Raw genomic sequence first — 19,270 nt, 5'->3', positions numbered from 1 at the left:
CTCTATCTTTTTATTTATAAAATCAGTTTTGAAAAAGTCACAGGTTAAAATTTGGGTGGAGATTGTGATTTTTCAGTAGGAGCCACAAACCCCCCCCCAGTTCCTGGTGTCCTCAGCAGGTTTTTGGGCTCGTGTGATGGCAGTGGAGGAATTTCCCAGCAAAACACTGAAGAATGGGGTAAATGATGATTTAGGGGATTTGCTCTCTGCACTTGATGTCTTTGGCCAAAATAAAATCTAAAGAAGGGGGATTATGGCGTTGAAACCTGTGGGAAGCCCCCCTGGAGCCCAGGAGCAGCCACCAATATCAGCAGAGACCTTCCAAAAGAAGGGAAAAGCCCAGAAATATCATCCCTGAACCCCAGCAATGTGTTAGATCCAAACCCCCAGATGTCATCCCTGAACCCCCGAAATTTGTAATGTGGGAATTTGTAATTGGGAATTTGTAATTTGGGAATTGATAACTTGAGAATTTGTAGTTTGTGGATTACATTTCTGAACCCCAGCAATGTGTTAGATCCAAACCCACAAATGTCATCCCCGAACCTCAGAAATTTGTAATTTGGGAATTTGTAATTTGGGAATTTGTAAATTGGGAATTTGTAATTGGGAATTTGTAATTTGGGAATTTGTAGTTTGTGAATTTGTAGTTTGTGGATTACATCCCTGAACCCCAGCAATGTGTTAGATCCAAACCCAGCAATGTCATCCCTGAACCCCAGAAATTTGTAATGTGGGAATTTGTAATGTGGGAATTTGTAATTTGGGAATTGATAACTTGAGAATTTGTAGTTTGTGGATTACATTTCTGAACCCCAGAAATGTGCAATACCCAAACCCAGCGATGTCATACACAGCTCGGGCAGCATGGAGCAAACAGCACCTCAAAAACATCTGCTCGACCCAGGAGCTTTGCAAAAAGTCAGGGATTTTGAAATGGTTTTTTACTATTTTTTGTAGTACTTTTAAAATTTCACTGTTGCTTTCTTTTTTTACAATCTTTTTTTTTTTTCATCTTTAAATCCTTTTGTCATTTTTTCCCATGTTCTTCACTTCAAATGTATTTTAAAGGACATTTTTAACATAATTTAAAATTTTTTTCAACATTTTAGCATCTTTTAATGTATTTTCTACATTTGAAAGCATTTTGGTTTCTTACGTAATTGCAAACATATTTTTTACATTTTTCTATGCTTTAAATAAATTTTTAACATATTTATAAAACATTTTTAAATTTGTACATCTTTGAACATATTTGTAACATTTTAAAAATTTCCCAGTGTATTTGTAAACACATTCCGAACGTATTTGAAGCATATTTTAACGAATTTTTCACAGTTTCCATAATTATTGTCATCATTAGAATTTTTTCTTCACTTTTTTGCTGCTTTTTGAACGTAACTTTTTTGTACTTTTTATTTTCCTTTTTTGTTCACCTTTTTTTTTCCCCCCTCCTGCAACTATTTTTGGCCATTTTCCAGGGGAAACAAAAAACCAAAAACCAAAACCCACCTGCATTTTTTATCAATGTTTACAAGTTTTATGCCCAAATATTTCCCCCTATTTTCCCCATTTTCCCACTACCAGGAACCTGCTGCCTTTTCCCTCCTTTCTTATCCCCACCTGCTCCCCCAAATGCCATTTTTGGCTCTGTATTTTCCTTCCTCCCTATTCAGCTGCAAATCCCCCCATCCCAGCATCCTCTCACCTCTTTTTCCATGGACTTGGAATTATTTTTACTTATTTTTTATTCTTTTCTTTAGTCCAAGGTGAGGTAATGGCTTCGGAGCAGCCCCAGAGGAGGCTTTTTTTTTTTGGGTAATAGCTCAATTAGTTGCAGACTTGGCTGGAAATAGTCAGCTTGGCAGGATGCAAAAAGGGCTTTGGAATCCTGGTAAATAAGTGTGATGAGGGGGGATAAAAAAAAAGGGAAAATGTTGGGGGAAAAAGCCATTTTTCCCTGCATAAATGTAATTTTCCATGGAGATAATAGGGACAAAAAAGGGGGAAAAGGGAAAGAGGATGAGGAGATATTCAGTGGCATGGCTGGAGCATCCTGAGATCTGTTGGCATCTGGGTTTTAAATGGAAAATGAGGGGGGAAGGAAGAGAAATCCAAACTGCTGGGATCAGAAGGGGAAGCGAAGCCCAAATTTCACTCATTTCTTTAGCACCAGGGAAGGGAGGAGGGACAGAAATGGAACCTGTCGGGAGAGTTGGGAGAGTTGGAAATGAAATAGCACCAAGTGAATTTGCAGGTGCTGGAGCCCAACTTTGGAGTTATGAACAATAAAGGAGATTGAAAAGAAAAAGAAGTGGAAAAAAAGCGACAGCAAAAGGTCAGGCTGGAGATATTAAAGGCAAACATTTTAAAAGCAAAAGGTGTCATGATTTTGGTCCAGCTTGGGTTTACAAAGTTTTACATATTTGTGTATAAATGTACATATGTATGCATTTACATTAATTAATGACACGATAATTTGTGTATATGAACATTTTTCTATATTAATAATCACAAATAAATTTAGAGGCATGTTAGACAAATAAATAAAAACTACATATAAGCCCATTTCTATATAAACACAGAAATAAATACATTAGTGTATCAGACAAATAAATAATATATAGTATTTATGTCAAAACACAGACAGGAGGAAACATTATATAAATATAGATAATATATAATTATATATAGACATAGAAATAAGTATATTAGACAAATAAATAAATTATATATATCATATTTAGAAAGAGCCAGAGCTTCCTTTTGCTCTATGCCTTGAGGGACAACTGAACATTTACCAGTAAAAATAGGCAAATACTCATTTTTTGACAAATTTCAACAGCGAAGCAAGCAAACTGACCACTCTGCAATAATTTTCCACTGGGATTTTAGGCTAAAACTGCTGGATTTGGGGTGCTGCTGATGCATTTGAACCCCAAGCGTTTCGAATTCTCCCTGAAATTTTTTTTTAACGGAATCTTGTGAGGATAACACAGAGCCCACGTTGGACCTGTCTGAAGGCTGACAGCAAATCATTCAGAGTTTTTTTAATGGAATTGATGGTTTTAAGTGCAAACTGCCCCTGAACAGCTTTTACCCTCTTCCAGAGGGTGGCACTTTTGGGGTGATGCTGGGAGGACGCTCAGGCATTCTCAGGAGCAATGGCACAGGCACATCTCCCATCTAAAAGATTTATATTTACCTAAAATCACTGCTGTTTTTAAAAGAAACACAATGTTTGTGGCAGGATGATTTATTGCACAGCACATTCCCGGGATGTGTCGACAGCACCGGGACTAAAGCTGGGTGATTTGGGCATGGGCACCAAAAAAAGTGTGATTTTTTTTGGCTGTCTTCTCCCAGCTCTGAGATGAGTCATTGCTGGGCTTGGTGAGCTGGAAGAGGCACACCTAATTTTGGGATAAAATTGAAAATGACTGTGTCTAGACTGTAATACCTGCTTTGAAAAAGCTCTTGGCAAACCAAAGCGTCGCAGCTGATTTAATCTGGGACTCGTGTGAAACAACCCTTCCTAAATTACCCCACACAATAAAGATGGGGGGACTTTTTTCTCTATTTTCCCCTGGTGAAAAGTGGAAAAAGTGGGGAAAAATGTGGTAAAACCCTAAGCCTTCTCTTTCCAGGCAAAGATAAAATGCCTGTGCATGTTTTACCTCCCCCAAACCCACCCTGCACAGAGCCCCAACACAGCGCTGCGTCCCGAACTTCCAAAACTCCATGCAGAAGGCGTGGAAAAGTGCAACAAACCCTATTTTTATTGGATCTGATATTCTTTTCTTCCTCTCTCCTTTATTCCCTGCCCTCCCCAGATGACAGCCACAGCCCAGCAGCCCACCAAAGCCCAGCCTGTGCATCTCACCACGCCAGCGGCGGCTGCCAACACGCCGGTGCCGGCCGCGGGCGGCGACCCCCAGGCGCAGCTGGAGGCCGACAAGAGGGCTGTCTACAGGTGATGCAAGATAATTGCATTCATTAATGCATTTTAATTAATGGTTTCGTTATTATAATGCAGGATTGTTGCATCAATTCAGCGATGCATTAATTAATGCATTGGTTACTGGATCGGCTCGTTGATGCATTCGTTATTATTATGCATTATTAATCTGCTATTCTTCTAATGCATTAATTAACACCCAGGAAGGGGGGAATTAGCAATTAGCTCCTTTTTAGCAATAACAACCATTGATTATAACGCATGGTGATGGAGCTCCTTCGTGGACTTTGTTCTGCAGCGTGTCTGCCCCTTCAAAATATTCATCCTCTAAGAACTGCCCCAAATTGACCTTTTTGAGGGGCAAAGCTGTGTGATTTGGGGTAAACAAGGAGTAAAGTCCCACATTAACCTGAAATGTGCAGTTCGTGCATCTGTGCAGGATGTGGGCAGTGATGGGCAAGGGATGGATGGCCCCTCCCATCCCTTTTTTGTCAATTTGGGGGTAATAATATATGATACTGTAAAAGATGCAGTAATGTTATTGTGTAACTGCTGTAAGTAATATTCTAATGATGTAAACAGTATAATTATATAAGTAATACGTAATTATACAGGTGATATGTGATCATTTACAATATTAGAACATGTAGCAATGATCTAAGAGTAACAGTATTCTAATATATTTAGGATTAAAGTTTAAGGTTAAGGATTAACCTCCTATCAATGACCAGGGCTGTGGGGGCTTGTGGATGAAAAAATTGCAGCTTAGACTTGAAGGAATTAAAATATTTGTACTCCAAATATTCAAATAGTACAAGGCTGAAAGGTCTGAAAAGGTGGATGAAAGTATGGAATGAACTCACCCTTTCCCAGGAAAACACAAAGGATTATTAGCTTCAGGTCTCCCAAGGATGGAAATCATTTTCTCAAAGCAAAAGAAGCCATTTGAGGACAAAACCACCTTTTTTTTGCCCTTCTGTGAGGAGTTCTGCAGCATTTGTGGGATAGAGGGAAAAAACCAAACCTCACCCTTGGAGTTTTCACAGCCTTGATTGGAAGGTCAAAGACATGCAAAAAACACCTTATGGGAGGTATTCCCCCCAGAAAAGTGGGGGGAAATTTGTTGTCTAGTTCCATGTGTGCACTTACTGCCCAAACCTGGATGCTTATTTTTGGGTAGTAGCCAAAACAACCCCACAAATATGTTTTTATATAAAATGAGTATACACTACAATATGTTTTGTAATATGTTATATATTTACATACAATTATCCCTTTTTTTGCTGAATATTCCCCTATCCAGTGGTTAAAATGGATGATGGATATGTCATTAGGTATCAAATGCACACAAGGATTTTCTTAGCTCTCCTAGGTCCATTTCCCACCACCCCAAACAATGGAATTTTGTTAATTTTCAATAATTGCACCAAGGCAGAAGGCATCGGCCGTAAGCGTCGGTCGATCAAGCTGGAAGGAAATTGCTGGGAAAGTGTGATGGGAAATATAAAAACCGATGGACAAGTCACCCTGCCGGGTTTTATGCCCTAGCAGGAGGTTTATCACCCGTTAGAAAAAGTAGAAAAAAGGGAAAAAAAGAAATCCTTCCCCACCCTTCTTGGTGTGGGAGCAGCTTGGCAGGGACTGGTCCAGCAGTGGCACTTCTCGTCTGCAATTTTCTCCCAGCTAAAGTGTTTTCGTGACTTTATGCAACAGCGGGGCTGGGACTTCCCAATGGATTTTGGACCAGAAAAGATGATGCTCCTGAAGGGAAATGATGCTTAAACCACCCGAGCACCACAAATTGGATTTTTCCAAGTGGGAAATGGCTGGATTTCTTTGCGTTAAGTTTGGTGGGGGGCTTTTTGTGTGGCTTTTTTTTGGTGGTGGGTTTTTTTTTCATTTTGTTTTGTTTTGTTTTGGGTTGTTTGGGGGTTTTTTTAGGGGAAAAGGGGTGAAAAAAATAAAATTCCTGTTGTGATGTGCCCGCTGTGCCACTGGCTCAAACCCGGCTGAAGGTGGGAAATTAGGCCATTAGAGGAATTCATTCCTCTTTATTAGCCCGTGTCGAATCCTTTTTATTAGTGGCTGCAAACGACCTCTCTCCTGCAAGAAAATGTCAGTGCTGGTTCAGCCCTTTCATTTGGAGGATTCCCTGGCAAAAAAAAAAACCAACTAAACAAAAAACACGTTTTTTTTGCAAAACCATAATCAGCAAAAGCAGATTTTTCTACCCCAAAACTCTCCTTCATGCCACAGGGGTGGTTTTCCACCTCCGCAACACCCACAGTGGGGAAAATCCTCCTGATTCCCCTGTGCATTCTGGATATCCATCTATTCCCCCCCTGCAAATTTCATAGCAAAAAGGGGCTCCCAATTTTTATGGCAAAGCCTCCACCTGCCATGGTGGGCCGTCCTTTCCTCTGTGTGGTGTGGCCACAGAAAGGCTGGCAATGGAGAAAAAGGTGGTTTGGGATGCGTTTTTTCTCATGCAAAAATGAAAAAAAAACCCCCAAATTCCACAACAATCCAGCATAAATCTCATGGCAAAACCCCAAATTCCAACAGTCCTTGAGACTGCACTCAGAGAGTGCCCTCAGTGCCCTCCCTTAACCCATCCCTGGGGGTCTCAACCCCCTAATTTCCCCTTGTGTTATATTTTATTTCTTTTGTTTAATGTTTTTTAATGTTATTTTTTTTGTGTTTTTGTTTATTTTCTTATTTTGTTTCATTTCATTTTTTTTTTATTTATCGATGGATTCGATTGGATCGGATTCTACTTCGTTTCTTTTTATTCCCTCTTAAATTTTAAATTTTTTATTCCGTTTCGTTTTCAGCTGAAAAGCAAACCATTCTCCCCTCAGCCATGTGCCTCCCCCTCCTAACTCCTTGCCAGCCCCAAAAACATTCCTGGGGGCCCATAGCAGCACTGTCCCCATACTGAGGAGCACGGGGTGATGCTGGCAGCAGCCTTAATCCCCCCTTGGTCAATGCAACCCTGCAAAGAAAAGGGGCTACAAATTGCTCAGGGGCTGCAATCTGCTTCTCCCCTCCCCAGACCCCCATCCTTGGGGTAATTCCATGCCTCTGCTCCTAATTGATGGAGCGGCTCTGGAAATGGCAGCAGGCACCTGCTGCGGTGCCACCAGTTCATAAGTCCCAATAATTCAACCTGCCGCCTGGAATTTGCCTTTCATATCCCTTGGCTAAGCTCCAGCGGGGCTACTGAAATTATGAAATGATTTCCCCCCCTCTCCGTTCTCTACTCCAGCCTCGGTGAATCTTGCATTAAACCAGGATCAGGACAGATTAAACTATAATATGCTGTGGTATTAGCGGCTGCAAATGAAGACTTAGCCAAGGGGTTTAACCCCTTCGCCTGACTCTGACTCAAAAAGGCTGTAAGGAAGTGATTCATAATCATCTTTTGGGCCATCTTTTGGAGATAAGATGGCGGAGCCAATCCCATTGTGCTCGGATAACTGGAGTGCTGTGGGAGACCATTCCTGCAGGAGCATTTTGCATTTCCACCCAGAAAGACTCCATAAAACACTTTTGATTTTAATTTGCACTGAGCTGGAGAGGCTTATTGAAGCTTGCACTAAGCCGTGGTCTTCATCCCCACAGTGTCCACGTGCTCTGGTGCTGTGTGTGCATTTGCATTTTATATTGCAACAATTTAGCATCATCATTGGCAAGATTTGTCAATTTCAAGAAGAATTATAAATCTTAGTTTTCAAAATCTCATGGTAAGAAGGAAGTGGGATTTGAGCCATCTTTGTGGACTTGTCAGAGGTGCAAAGAGACCTCTTGGTGGAGGAGCAGCCCATAACAAGGTTGGTCCATAGGATGCTGCAGGCAGATAGAAGTCCCCACCACCAACTCCAACCAACAGAGACATTTTGAGGTAAAATATTACCATTGATGAGGAGGGGCTGATGTCCATCCTTGAAAGGAAAAGCCACTTGGACAGCAGATGGCTCCAGGACATCTTGACTATGTCCAAGACACAGCCTTTTTGCCTATTTAGGAAATGCTTTGGTGCAATGATGGAAAACACCCAGACATTGGAACCAGCCATTGCCTGATGGCAGAGATAGCGAATTTTACAATTTTTAAGCTTTTTTTTTTGTTGCTGAAAGAGATCTAGAGGGAGCACTTCCAGCATGACCAGAGAGTGAGGTTTGCACCACTAGGTTCTTACAGACTGGGAGGAAATGGATGGATGGATGGATGGTTGGATGGGTGGATGGATGGGTGGGTAGGTGGATGGATGGATGGATGGATGGATGGATGGATGGATGGATGGATGGATAAATGATGTGGGGTAAAGATGGACATGGGACCTAAAATAGTGGGTGTTATGGGTGGTCTCCTTTGTCCTCTGCAGGCACCCGCTGTTCCCACTGCTGACGTTGCTCTTTGAGAAGTGTGAGCAGGCGACGCAGGGCTCTGAGTGCATCACCTCGGCCAGCTTCGATGTCGACATCGAGAACTTTGTCCACCAGCAGGAGCAGGAGCACAAGCCCTTCTTCAGTGATGACCCCGAGCTGGACAACCTGGTACAGGCAGCTGGGGCTTGGCAGATGATTTTTGGGGGGTGTTGAAAAGGTAGGGGGTGAGGAACAAATGAAGATCTACCACCATGTCCATAGGCTCTGTTGTGCTGGTCATCTTGGCAATGTTTTCCACAGACCTTGTGAAACCTTCTCCAGGACCTTCTCTGAGACATTTTCCAGAAGATCCCGTGTAAGAACAACCCCTCTGCCCCCTTTTGGCTAATTTTCCCACACAACCTCCATGGGGTCAATGAGGTTCCTGAAAGCAGCCAAGATCTCTGGCTGGTTTGTGCCCCAAAACTTGCAATCTCTGTAGGAATTACTGCTGTTCGGTGCAACGTGCACTAGTGTCAGCATTCTCATCTGGCACCATCTGGTTTGAAGTGTCATGGCCAGCTCATGTCCTAGAAGCAGAGCACAATAATTACTTTTTCCATAAGGTAATGGATATCAACGGTTTGGAACACTTGGACCGGTTTTGGTGCATTCTCTGCCACATCAGCTCAAATTTCCTACTCCACCCATTGCTGCTGGAAGGTGCCTCAGAAGACTCTGCTTGGGATTTCTCTTGCGTAGACCTCGGGAAATATCCCCAAATCCCATTATTTTGTCCAGAAAGCATCCAAACGTGGCCTCCATGGCAAACATGTGGGTAGACAAGTTCATGGCACCATTCTGATGCTCAACAAGCGAATTTTCAAGGTCTGAAGAGGCAATTCTGTGCACCTCTGATGATGCAAACAGCAAAACACCTTCCCTGGGGGTTATGTGTCCCCTGGGAGATGTAGCAGAGGGACTTCCACAGAAAAGAAGCAAAATCAGGCAATTCACAGGTTACTTTTTTTAAGTGTTACAGATATCAAGGAGGTGATTTTGAATGATGACATATCACAAAGGGAAGAACTAGCAAAACTCACCTACGTGCAAGAGCTACTGTTTTTTCTAAAAAAGCAAGAGATGATTTCAAGGTGAAGACAAATGCCACAGGTTTGTGCCTGATTTCAGCTTGTGGAGGAGAATGTTTTAACATCCCTAAGCCAAGAGTCTGCGGAATGCCCTCCAAAAAATTTGCAGGCCATGCAAAGCCCCTTCTGCATATTGCTAAACCCATTTTGCAATAACTTGTAGTCAAGAATAGAAATCGCTCTGGGACAAGCAATCAAAAAAAAGAACCAAACAACCCAACCAATGTTTTGGATTATTTGTTTTTGGGCTGAACAAATGCTGATGTGCACCAACAAACCCCCATTGCATTAAATTGCATAAAAATGGGTGTAATGCTCTATCAGGAGGAGAGAAATGGAGCCAGGTGAAGCAAAAAAAAACCCCAAAGATCTAAAATTTTGGGAAAGGAAAACCTATTTCTGTACATTTCAAGGTGAAACATCACCAGCAAATAGTGCAGGAAATTCATCCACACTGGCTATGTTTTTTGTGGTTTCTGAAAAAAAACCCCACAACACACCAGTCGTGTTTTTTGGACGTATTCTGAAGCAGCTCTTGCTGCCAAGGTGAAGTTTGGCCATGGGCAGTTGGATTGATCCCATGTATAACCTTGCAGCACTTGATACATCCCTATTCATATGTATCTATTGCTAAGTCTTTCTGTAGATCGGTATCTCTGTGTATGTGGGTGTGTCCCAGTTCTAGCACGTAGCTGGATGTATATATTCTATCCAATGCCCAGAACTCCTCCAAAAAAGGAGGAGCCATCCACCTCTGTGTGAGCAACCTGCATCGAGACAGAGGAGATGGGTAATGTGATGCTGGAGAAGCACATTCCTGTTGGTGGGAGGCACTAGTTGAAGGGAATTTTGGCTTTAAAAGTCTTGCAGTGCTCAAATCAGAACATTTCAAGCTGTCCTTGAGCTGATGCTTTCCCCCTATTTACACTGTCCTTTTTTTTGGTGTTGTTAATTTTTGGGTGTTGTGTTTTGTTTTTTTTTTAACGCCACCGGTTTGCCAGAAATTGGTGATGGCAAAGCAGGGATGAAAAGGCCAGTGGCATTAGCTATCATTAGAATAAGAGTCATGTATTCCTCACTGCCAAGATGCACATAATTAGAAATTAGAAAAAGGTCAGATCTCACCATTATCAACTCAATCAGCTGCCGAGTGCCACACAGTCAATTAATTCAGCATCTGTATTTTTTACAACCCCGCGCACGTACGCCATCGGACTGTAACTCTTTATCCGGACAGATATACGACGCAGCGGAGCAGGGACATAAAATGAGACCCTAAGCAAATGAGCTGAGATAATTGAGAGATTTATTTTTTTACATATATGTGTCAGGTCTTCTTGCCTTTGCCCTTGAATATTGACTTTCATGGCCGGTGAGCCTTGGGAGGATGTGGAAATCCTGGGCACGACACCTCCACCTTGTGCTTTGCCTGCGTCAACTGTGGAGGAGGGAAAAGAAACCCAGAAAAAAATAGCAAAAAAAAAAAAAAAAAAAAAAAGAAAAAAAAAAAGAAAAAAAAAAGCTAAATAAAAGATCTTTCCAGCAGCAACCCATCACCCCTGTTGTTCACCAACCAAAAATTCACTTTCTCCATCATGGAGCTGCCACTGGAGTTTGGCCCTGGATTTTTCAGGATGTTTCCCAACCATGGCAACTTGCAGTTTGTAAAGATGACCACTAAAATTTGCAAGTTAAAAACACCCTTTGAAATGCAAAGACGCTTTGTTACATAAAACCGGATTTATTGCCCCGGAGTGAATAGCTGAAATTTTATATATTATGCAAGATTTCAAACAGCGGCTGTAAAACTTAAGGTTTCAGCTCGGTGAGAGGAATGTTTTATGTGTAAATTTTTTAAGGTTTATGGGGTACGTTTTAATGAGGCCCAGGCTTTGCATCGGCAACAGCTCACGGCTGAGTTGCAGCCCCGTAATCTTGTTACAAGAAGTGGCCTCCAGAGAATAACCAAACACTTTTCAACAACGAGGGGTTTGGCTTGTACTTTTTTTTGGGCACGGGGAGCAATTCCTATGAAGGCAACGGTGAATTTGGTGAGTTTTTTCCTCTTGGATTCCAGGGTTATGATTGATGGGCAAGGAAAAGAAATGCAGACATGCAGAGGGACGGGCTTTGGGATGGGTTTTGGGCAAGAATGTTGATTTTTTTGGTGTGTTGAGAAAGGAAATGAATTACATTCTGCTGTAGGGATTAGCTCTACATTGGATTTTGGGGGAGAATACTGATTTTAACTTTGTGCCCTTGCATAGATGGTGAAGGCGATCCAGGTGCTGCGCATCCACCTCCTGGAGTTGGAGAAGGTCAATGAGTTGTGCAAGGACTTTTGCAACCGTTACATCACCTGCCTCAAAACCAAGATGCACAGCGACAACCTACTCAGGAATGACCTGGGGGGGCCCTACTCCCCCAACCCCTCCTCCATCAGCCTCCACCCCCAGGTAATGCCTTAAAATTCTTCTCTAATCACCACTGTTGCACACTGGCCAGCAGGGAGTTGGGCCAGCAAGGTTTCAGACTTGCTCTGCAGGAGTTGTGGCCTCCTGAAAAGTCATCGGAGTCCATCCTCAAGAATTAAAACAACAAATCCTGTATCTTGCTCATAGAGTGCAATAAATGCTGTTGTGGTGACTTTTTTTTCTTATCTTATATTTTTTATGTCCTTTTTCTCATGGGTTGGCAGAGCTGCAACCCCAATGTTTGTGGCTCTGCAAAAGAGAGAGTGAAGGACTCCTAAACTGTAAAGCTGCAGCAATTAAATGTGAGGGGAAGGAAGCCGTGCAAGTGCATGGGAATATGAACAAGAAAGTTGCATTTTTTTGTGAAAAAATGCTATTTATTGGCAGGAGGGACAGAAACATCAAGATTCTCTTCACTGCTTCTCTTTCCCTTTTTGTTTCAAGGAAGCTCAACAGATTTTTGGGTCTCAGATAACCCTTTCTGGCTTCACTGCTCCTTTTTGTGTCTCAGCAGATCTTGCAGTTCTCTCCCAGCATGATTGACATTCCCTTGACTTCTTTTGCATGATTTGGATTTTAGCTGGGAGAAGAAGACATTTGGTGCCTCAAGCATAGTGGAGGAGTACAAGGAAATGCCGGAGAACTGCAGAAATATCAACTGAATGAGCCAAACCAAGTTGAACCTTGGTGGCTTTTGGGGCAAAATGAGGAACTGTAACTCAATATTCAGAAAAGAAGTTGCCCATGGGTTGGGGTTTTCACGTGCATCTGCAGTGCAGGGAATAAACCTTGGCTGGTTGCACCCCAAAAAACTTGATGCTATATTGTGTTGCCCTAGGGGGTTTCTCTCTCTCAGACATGTGGTTTTTGGGATAGAAAAATGGAATTTAGGGTTGCACAATCCCACCAGAAATAACTGCAGCGAACCCAAAATAACCCAGGAAGCTCCTGGGGTTCTCCCTGAAAAGGAGGCAGGTGGTGGGGCCTTCTTAGGGCTTTTGGGGCATTTTAAGGTGGTGGAAAGGAAAAAAAATCCCATTTTTAGTAGCTCAGCTCCAGGTGCTGCTGAGTCTGAAGCTCCAAATGTGATGAGGGAAAAGCCCCCCAGAAAAGTTCCATTTCTTATTTGGGTTCCCTGAAAGCACCAAACCACTTAATCATTGATCTAAGAAACCCCATCCTCACTCTATATCCTAATAATCTCTAGAAATAGATGTATTATCCCTTCGCTGCTTTATGGAAGCATTCCTTATGATCAAAATTAGCAAGACACTTGCATAAAAGAGAACAATAATTGCTCAACGAGCATCTCGTTTGTAATTTATTAGTTTCTATTATTGTGCATTGCCATGGCAACAGCTCACATCCCGGGTGATGAGAGAGATGTTAGATATGAGCCGACAAAGCTCCCGGTCCCAGCAAATGGAGATGCACGTTTTTTATCAGTAATTTTCATGAAAATAATAAGTGAGGGAGTTAATGAGATGGAAAGCCGTCCTGTGGCTATTGTGAATTTTTTTTCCCCCTCCTTCCTTTTTTTTTTTTTTTTTTTAAAGTGTTGATCTAATTAGAATGCATCGGTCAGGAAAAGTAATGAGGATTTAGTGTCTCACAAAGAGGTGGGGATCATATCAGAAAATTAGCACAAGTCTTTGGAAAATAATCAAGCCCATGGAGAGGTACCGAGTGCTTCTGATTCCTGGAAACCCAGAGCTGCTGACATTTTCCTTCTGGGCAAGACTTGAAAGTTGAGGAATTCAAGTGAGGATTTGGAGGCAGTTGCTAAATAAATGGGAACACACCCAGGAAAGACCCAACTGGAGGGGAAATGTTCGCTCAGCCATGAAGGGATTTTCAGCAGGTGGAGCTGAAATATTCATGGTGATGGACCATGAAAGAGCCACCATCTCATCTGCTCATGGGATGAGGATGACATACCAGTGACAATACCATGGCAAGCATTTTCTGTGTCCAACTAAGCCATGTCAAGTGCCCGAGTACTTCAACTCATTCAGTACACTTGAGTTTGCATGGATAAGGCTTAAAAAAAAAGGGTGGAAATGCTCTATGTCCATCAGTTGAGTTTTGGAGGCTAAGGATGCTCCAGAGAGCTGAAAAATCACAGGATCAGTGTTTAAAAAATGGCAAGTGGGATGATTTCTCTAATTATCAGCCTATTGGTTTCATGCTCAGGGAAGGTGCAAGAGCAAATGGGCCATTAATTTAGGATTTCAAAAAAATCTAAATAATGGAATGTAATTAGTATCAGTGAAGGAGGTTTCCCAGCAAATAGGTTTTCTTAGGGTTTGGAAGGAGTGTCAATCATTTTGTGAGGAGATACACCAAGTTTGTCGTGAAAGTGAAATATTTCAGGTTTTGGCAAAGTTTCTTACCACAGAACATGTTTAAAAAATTATGGACACACAATAACAAGGATATCAGCCAAAAGTGGGAAAACAACGCCTGGACCTGTCAAAATTTCGTCACAGGACACTCAGTGTTGGATTTCCCTGGTGTATCCAAAAAGGATGGTCCTTTGCCTGCTGTTATTTCTGCTGTCTAAAATGGACAGTGCAGGAATTTTTGGAGATACAAAATGCCTGAGACGATGGGAAGATGAAAGAACACTCAAACAAGGCGTTTTGACTGAAATCTTCTCATGTTGCCAGGCTGAGAGATGATTCCTGGTGTTGGCCAAGTTTGGTGACAAGTATGGAGTTTTCCCATGTGATGAGTCTCCCCTGAACCTTCATTACCTTACAAGGGTTTCTGTACTCTGTTTTCTCCATTTTGTGCTTTGCTTTGTCTTGTGACTCAGTCGTAGCCTCTTTGTCCTCCAAGTCCACCAAGCAACTCCCGTTCTAATTTTGTTGGTTGCTTTTCACTTGGCTTCATTCCTCTACCTTGAGTGCTCATTGGGCTCTTTTTAGCCCCCTCCCTTTATTTAATGAATATTTTTTAAGCTTTTTCCGACCAGGATGGAAGAGGGGAGATCCTTCTTTCATGGTGGAGAGAGGAGCCCAATTTAATGCAATGCTTAACTTCACCTTCGACATCAAAGTGGTCCTCACTGCTCTCCACTTGCAAGAAAAAAACAGTTGCAAAGCCAATCACACTGGGAGCCACAGCACTGCCAGGGACATTTAAATGGAATCAAATTTTGTATTTTTCAGCTCTTGTTTCAGATTGGCAGTGTTTAAATGGGCATTTTCAGGACAGCGTTTCTTCTCCTCAAATTACTTCTCCACAGAATCACAGAATGGTGTGGGTTGGAAGGGACCTTAAAGCCCATCTTGATCCAACACCCTGCTGTGGGCAGGGCCACCATCCACTAGCCCAGGTTGCTGCTGGCTGGAGGTGGACAGTTGGTTTGATGGAAGTCAATGCAGCGCTTCTCTGTATAATCTTAATTTATCCAAGTTTGCCCTGTGAACAAGCCTGGATTTCTCTGTTATTTAAAGCCAACTTTCTTCTCATCCCCATCCACCCATCCATTCATGAAGGAGCCTTATGAATCGTCTTACATGAGTCTGAGTTTGGCCAGCTCTTTCTTGGCAAACCCATGGGTTTCTTTTTTTGTCTCCAACTAATTCCGATTTCCCCCGGCACAAGTAATTTTCAGAGTTAGGATGAGACAGATATTTTTACACATTGTGTACCACCCAAAAATGAATGTCTGTGTCACAAAGCACAAGGGGAAGGACAGCAGCTCAAGCAGCACTGAATTTTAGCACTTTCTTACCTTCTGGCACCTGGACATTTGCCTTATTGTAAGAAAGGGTTCTTTTTGTGCAATGTCCCAGGTCTTTTTCTTCATTAAACTGACTTTTATTTTGGAGAAATCATGTTTTGCTATTGATCAGTGCCGAGATGTGAGTCTGCAGAGACACCTAGTGATGCATTTTTTTTCACACTCAGATTTCAAAATTGCCAAAAGCATTGCAACTTGAGGGTGGTGCCTCACCAGCACAGGTTGCCCAGAGAAGCTGTGGCTGCCCCATCCCTGGAAATGTCTAGGATGAGGTTGGACAGGGCTTGGAACAACCTGGGATAGTGGAAGGTGTCCCTGCCCATGGCAGGGGGGTGGAATGAGATGAGCTTTAAGGACCCCTCCAACCCAAACTGTTTTAGGTTCCTATGAACTTCCTTGAGTCTCAAAATACAAAATATAAAATATATAAAATATTTTCCACTGCAGCAAAACTACCAAGCCGAATAGAATTTGGCTGACATTTGCAATCTGAGGCAATTGGTATGCAAAATATATTTTTTAAATCTTCTTGGAGATATTGCTCTATATTTATTTGAAGGCAGAGCCTCCACTTCCATTGGGTCATTTTGGTTTCACAGTTCTGTTGCAGAAAGACCATTAATTCCTTCAACAGCTCTTTCTAGTAATTACCAATATTCTGCCTTTTTGGACACCAGTGAGAAGATGTTTTGGGAGAGTTTTCCTCTGCACCACAAAAACAAAGGCAATTTTTTTCATCACAAAATACTGTTGAAAATGGCTTTGGCCACTGTATCTGGAAACAGCAGTTTCTTGTTCCCATTTTCTGATATTCCAAATTGCTTCTTCCCAACGCACTTTCCAAAAATGGTGTTCTGGATGCCCTTCTTTAGGAAGAATCATGGAAAAACAAGGCAGGGGAGGAAAACTAGAGGTCTTCAAGCTGCTCCAAACCTCTGGTTGCACCTGGCCATACCTGGCTGCTTTTTGGCGTCCTCCTGGACCACACTTGGTTTTTGTGAATATTTTCACTGTTTTTATTAGCTGGATGCTTAGCCAGGGCAAAATCCAAGAGTGTGCAAAAGAGACTGATTTTTGCTCTCTATATCCTGAGAAATACTCATTTCTCAAACTGAAAACCACATCCCCCAAAGGACTGGAGGTGGGGAAAGAATACTAAAAAAAAAAGTACAAGTATTTTACGGTCATATTTGCATTTTTTAAATTAATTCAGCTATGGAAAGGAATGTCTGGGAAGCGAATGAAAAACTCACAGCAATTGCAGCAAAATTTCCAGGTAACCAAAATAGCAAAAGTAACATGTGGCAGAGGCATTGGGTCCAACATTTTGGACTTGGCCTCACAGGAGGGGAAAGTGCAATAAGGGGGTTTTAATAGCAAAAGCATGAAATTTATAGAGAATGACAGCACAGGCAAAGCAGCGGTGATTGATGGGGGAAAAGTTGCATGGATGTGATGGGGAGAAGGAGAAAAAAGGAACAGACCTCAGGTTTGCCCCCCCCAACGATGGGAAATGCATTGATGAGGACACAGAGTGCCCCAAATCCCCATGGAACAGCACAGCCACGTCTTGGTGTAACATGAATTGATTTGGTGCATTCCGATTCCCATCTCTGTAGTTCTACCCCCTGGAGAAAGGGAGCTGCAGCTTTTTCCAGCCTGATCACATCTGCATGGTTGCCTTTTCCAGTGTCACTGCACATCACTAAGCCAGGGAAATTCTCTTTTCTTAACCCAAATAATAGGATTCTTGAAGAAATGCATCAAAACGTAGGAAAACTGCATAAAAAGGTGAAAAAAAGCCCCTTTATTGATATTATGTTCAACACTTGAGAACCAGCTGGACACCAGGAAGTGATGCAGAATGGGAAAGTCAGTAGAAAAGGGAGAAAAAATCAGTGCAGTTTCATTTCCATTCCAGTTGGGTGAATTAGAGAGATACAGTTACCTTGGGCTTATTTTAAAATGATAATTTTATCAATATTACCAATATTACTTGCAAAATCCTGCCCATGTGGAAGCTTGGGGTACATTGCCCATATTCCCCCCGTAGCCTCAATTGTGGCACTCCCCCCTTCCCAAAATGTCACATTAAATATTCAAATAGTCATTTAAATATTAAAATAAACAATCAAATAAAAATAATCATCCAATCTGGCGTCTTTTGGTGGTTGCTCCAGAGATGGACCTTAAAGTAAAATTACAGCTTTTGGATCAAGAAGTGCCCATTTTTGCAAGAAAATGGCTTAAAGCTGCAAGGAATGGGGGTTATGTTATATTATTATTATTATTATTATTATTATTATTATTATTATTAACTTCATTATTTTACTCTTATTTTGGCAAAGGGAAACCATGGTGCTCACCTTGAATTTTAGCAAAGGCTGCATCCTCCAGTCTCAGTTAAAGCACCAAAAAAATAGACATTTTTAGAAAGAAAAAGATTAAAGAAATTCCTTTTGGTCCCTCATGATCTTTTTTTTCCCTCTCATTTTCTTTTTTTATTGGAAAAGAGTGACTGCACAAAGAAAGCAAGTTTGGGGAAGATGCTAAGTGGGAGCTCTGCAGAGCATAAACCCTTTTTTCCCCATCTTTCTTTGCAATTGCAATGAACTGAAAAATCACATTTTCCGCAATTTTTCCTGTTGAACCACCAAAAAAAAAAAAAAAAATTGCAACGGGGCAAATTTATTGTAGGGGGACAAAAATAACCCTTCCACGTTCCCACATGCTAAAACTCGTGGGTTTAATATTTTCTTTTCCACAGGAGATGCTGCAGAGCTCTCCAGCAGCGCTGCCGCCCGCGTCGAACCCCCCGCCGGGCATCGTGGTGCCCGCGGCCACGCTGCCACCGGGCAACCTGGCCATGAGCACTGGCAGCAGCTCGCCCGCCGTGCCAGGTAGGGAGCACGGTGGAGGTGGAGGGCAGGAGGAAAGGTGGGGGTTTTGGTACCCCCAAATGTCTTCTTTTCCACAGGTGGAGCCTTGTACCAGCCCGTGACAATGGTGACGTCACAGGGCCAGGTCCTCGCCCAAGCCATCACCCCTGGTGCCCTGCAGATCCCCAATGCCCAGGTAAGGCCTGCCCACCTCAAATTTCCACTGGAGCCAAAGCTTTGCACTGCAGCAGGCAGAATCCCCCCACTTCTCCATAAATTCAACCCTTGGAGTATCTTAAATTTTTAATTAGCAAGAAATGTTGATTAAACCCATCTGCCAGGTGCCTTTGGGGTACCTAACAAATTATAGCAACGACCTCAGAAGTTTTAACAATGCTTATATTATTGTTATAAAATATTACAATATAATAATAATATCATGATTATAATACATAATATTATTTTGTGCAATATCTAACAATATCTGTTATTTATAATGTGGGATGGAACATGTGCCATTTTATTCTACATGCTTTATTATATACTGCGTGTTGTACATATTGTCCATTCTAGAGTCTATATTAATTGTTCATTATATGTAGGATAGGATAAAATTAGGATGGGATGGGATAGGATAGGATAGGATAAGATTAGGATAGGATAGGGTAGGATAGGGTAGGATAGGAT

At 42.0% G+C, this 19,270-nt stretch overlaps 1 protein-coding gene across 5 annotated transcripts in view; it reads left to right on the top strand.

Moving 5' to 3' along the window:
* Positions 1-19,270, top strand: part of PKNOX2 (PBX/knotted 1 homeobox 2) — a 46,081-nt gene that overhangs the window by 20,258 nt on the left and 6,553 nt on the right. For all 5 annotated transcript variants that reach the window (XM_042034094.1, XM_042034097.1, XM_042034095.1 and 2 more), the window contains 5 exons: positions 3,834-3,973; positions 8,346-8,517; positions 11,747-11,935; positions 18,472-18,604; positions 18,682-18,779. In XM_042034094.1, coding sequence (XP_041890028.1) covers positions 3,834-3,973; positions 8,346-8,517; positions 11,747-11,935; positions 18,472-18,604; positions 18,682-18,779 — 732 coding nt within the window. The remainder of the gene's footprint in view (positions 1-3,833; positions 3,974-8,345; positions 8,518-11,746; positions 11,936-18,471; positions 18,605-18,681; positions 18,780-19,270) is intronic.

Source organism: Corvus kubaryi, unplaced genomic scaffold (genome assembly GCF_017639235.1).
Source record: "Corvus kubaryi isolate FWS band 111438036 unplaced genomic scaffold, C.kubaryi_AGA036_p1.0 37367, whole genome shotgun sequence".
NCBI classification, from domain to species: domain Eukaryota; kingdom Metazoa; phylum Chordata; class Aves; order Passeriformes; family Corvidae; genus Corvus; species Corvus kubaryi.
The sequence above is the reverse complement of the archived record's forward strand: the minus strand, read 5'-3'. Positions and strand labels throughout refer to the sequence as shown.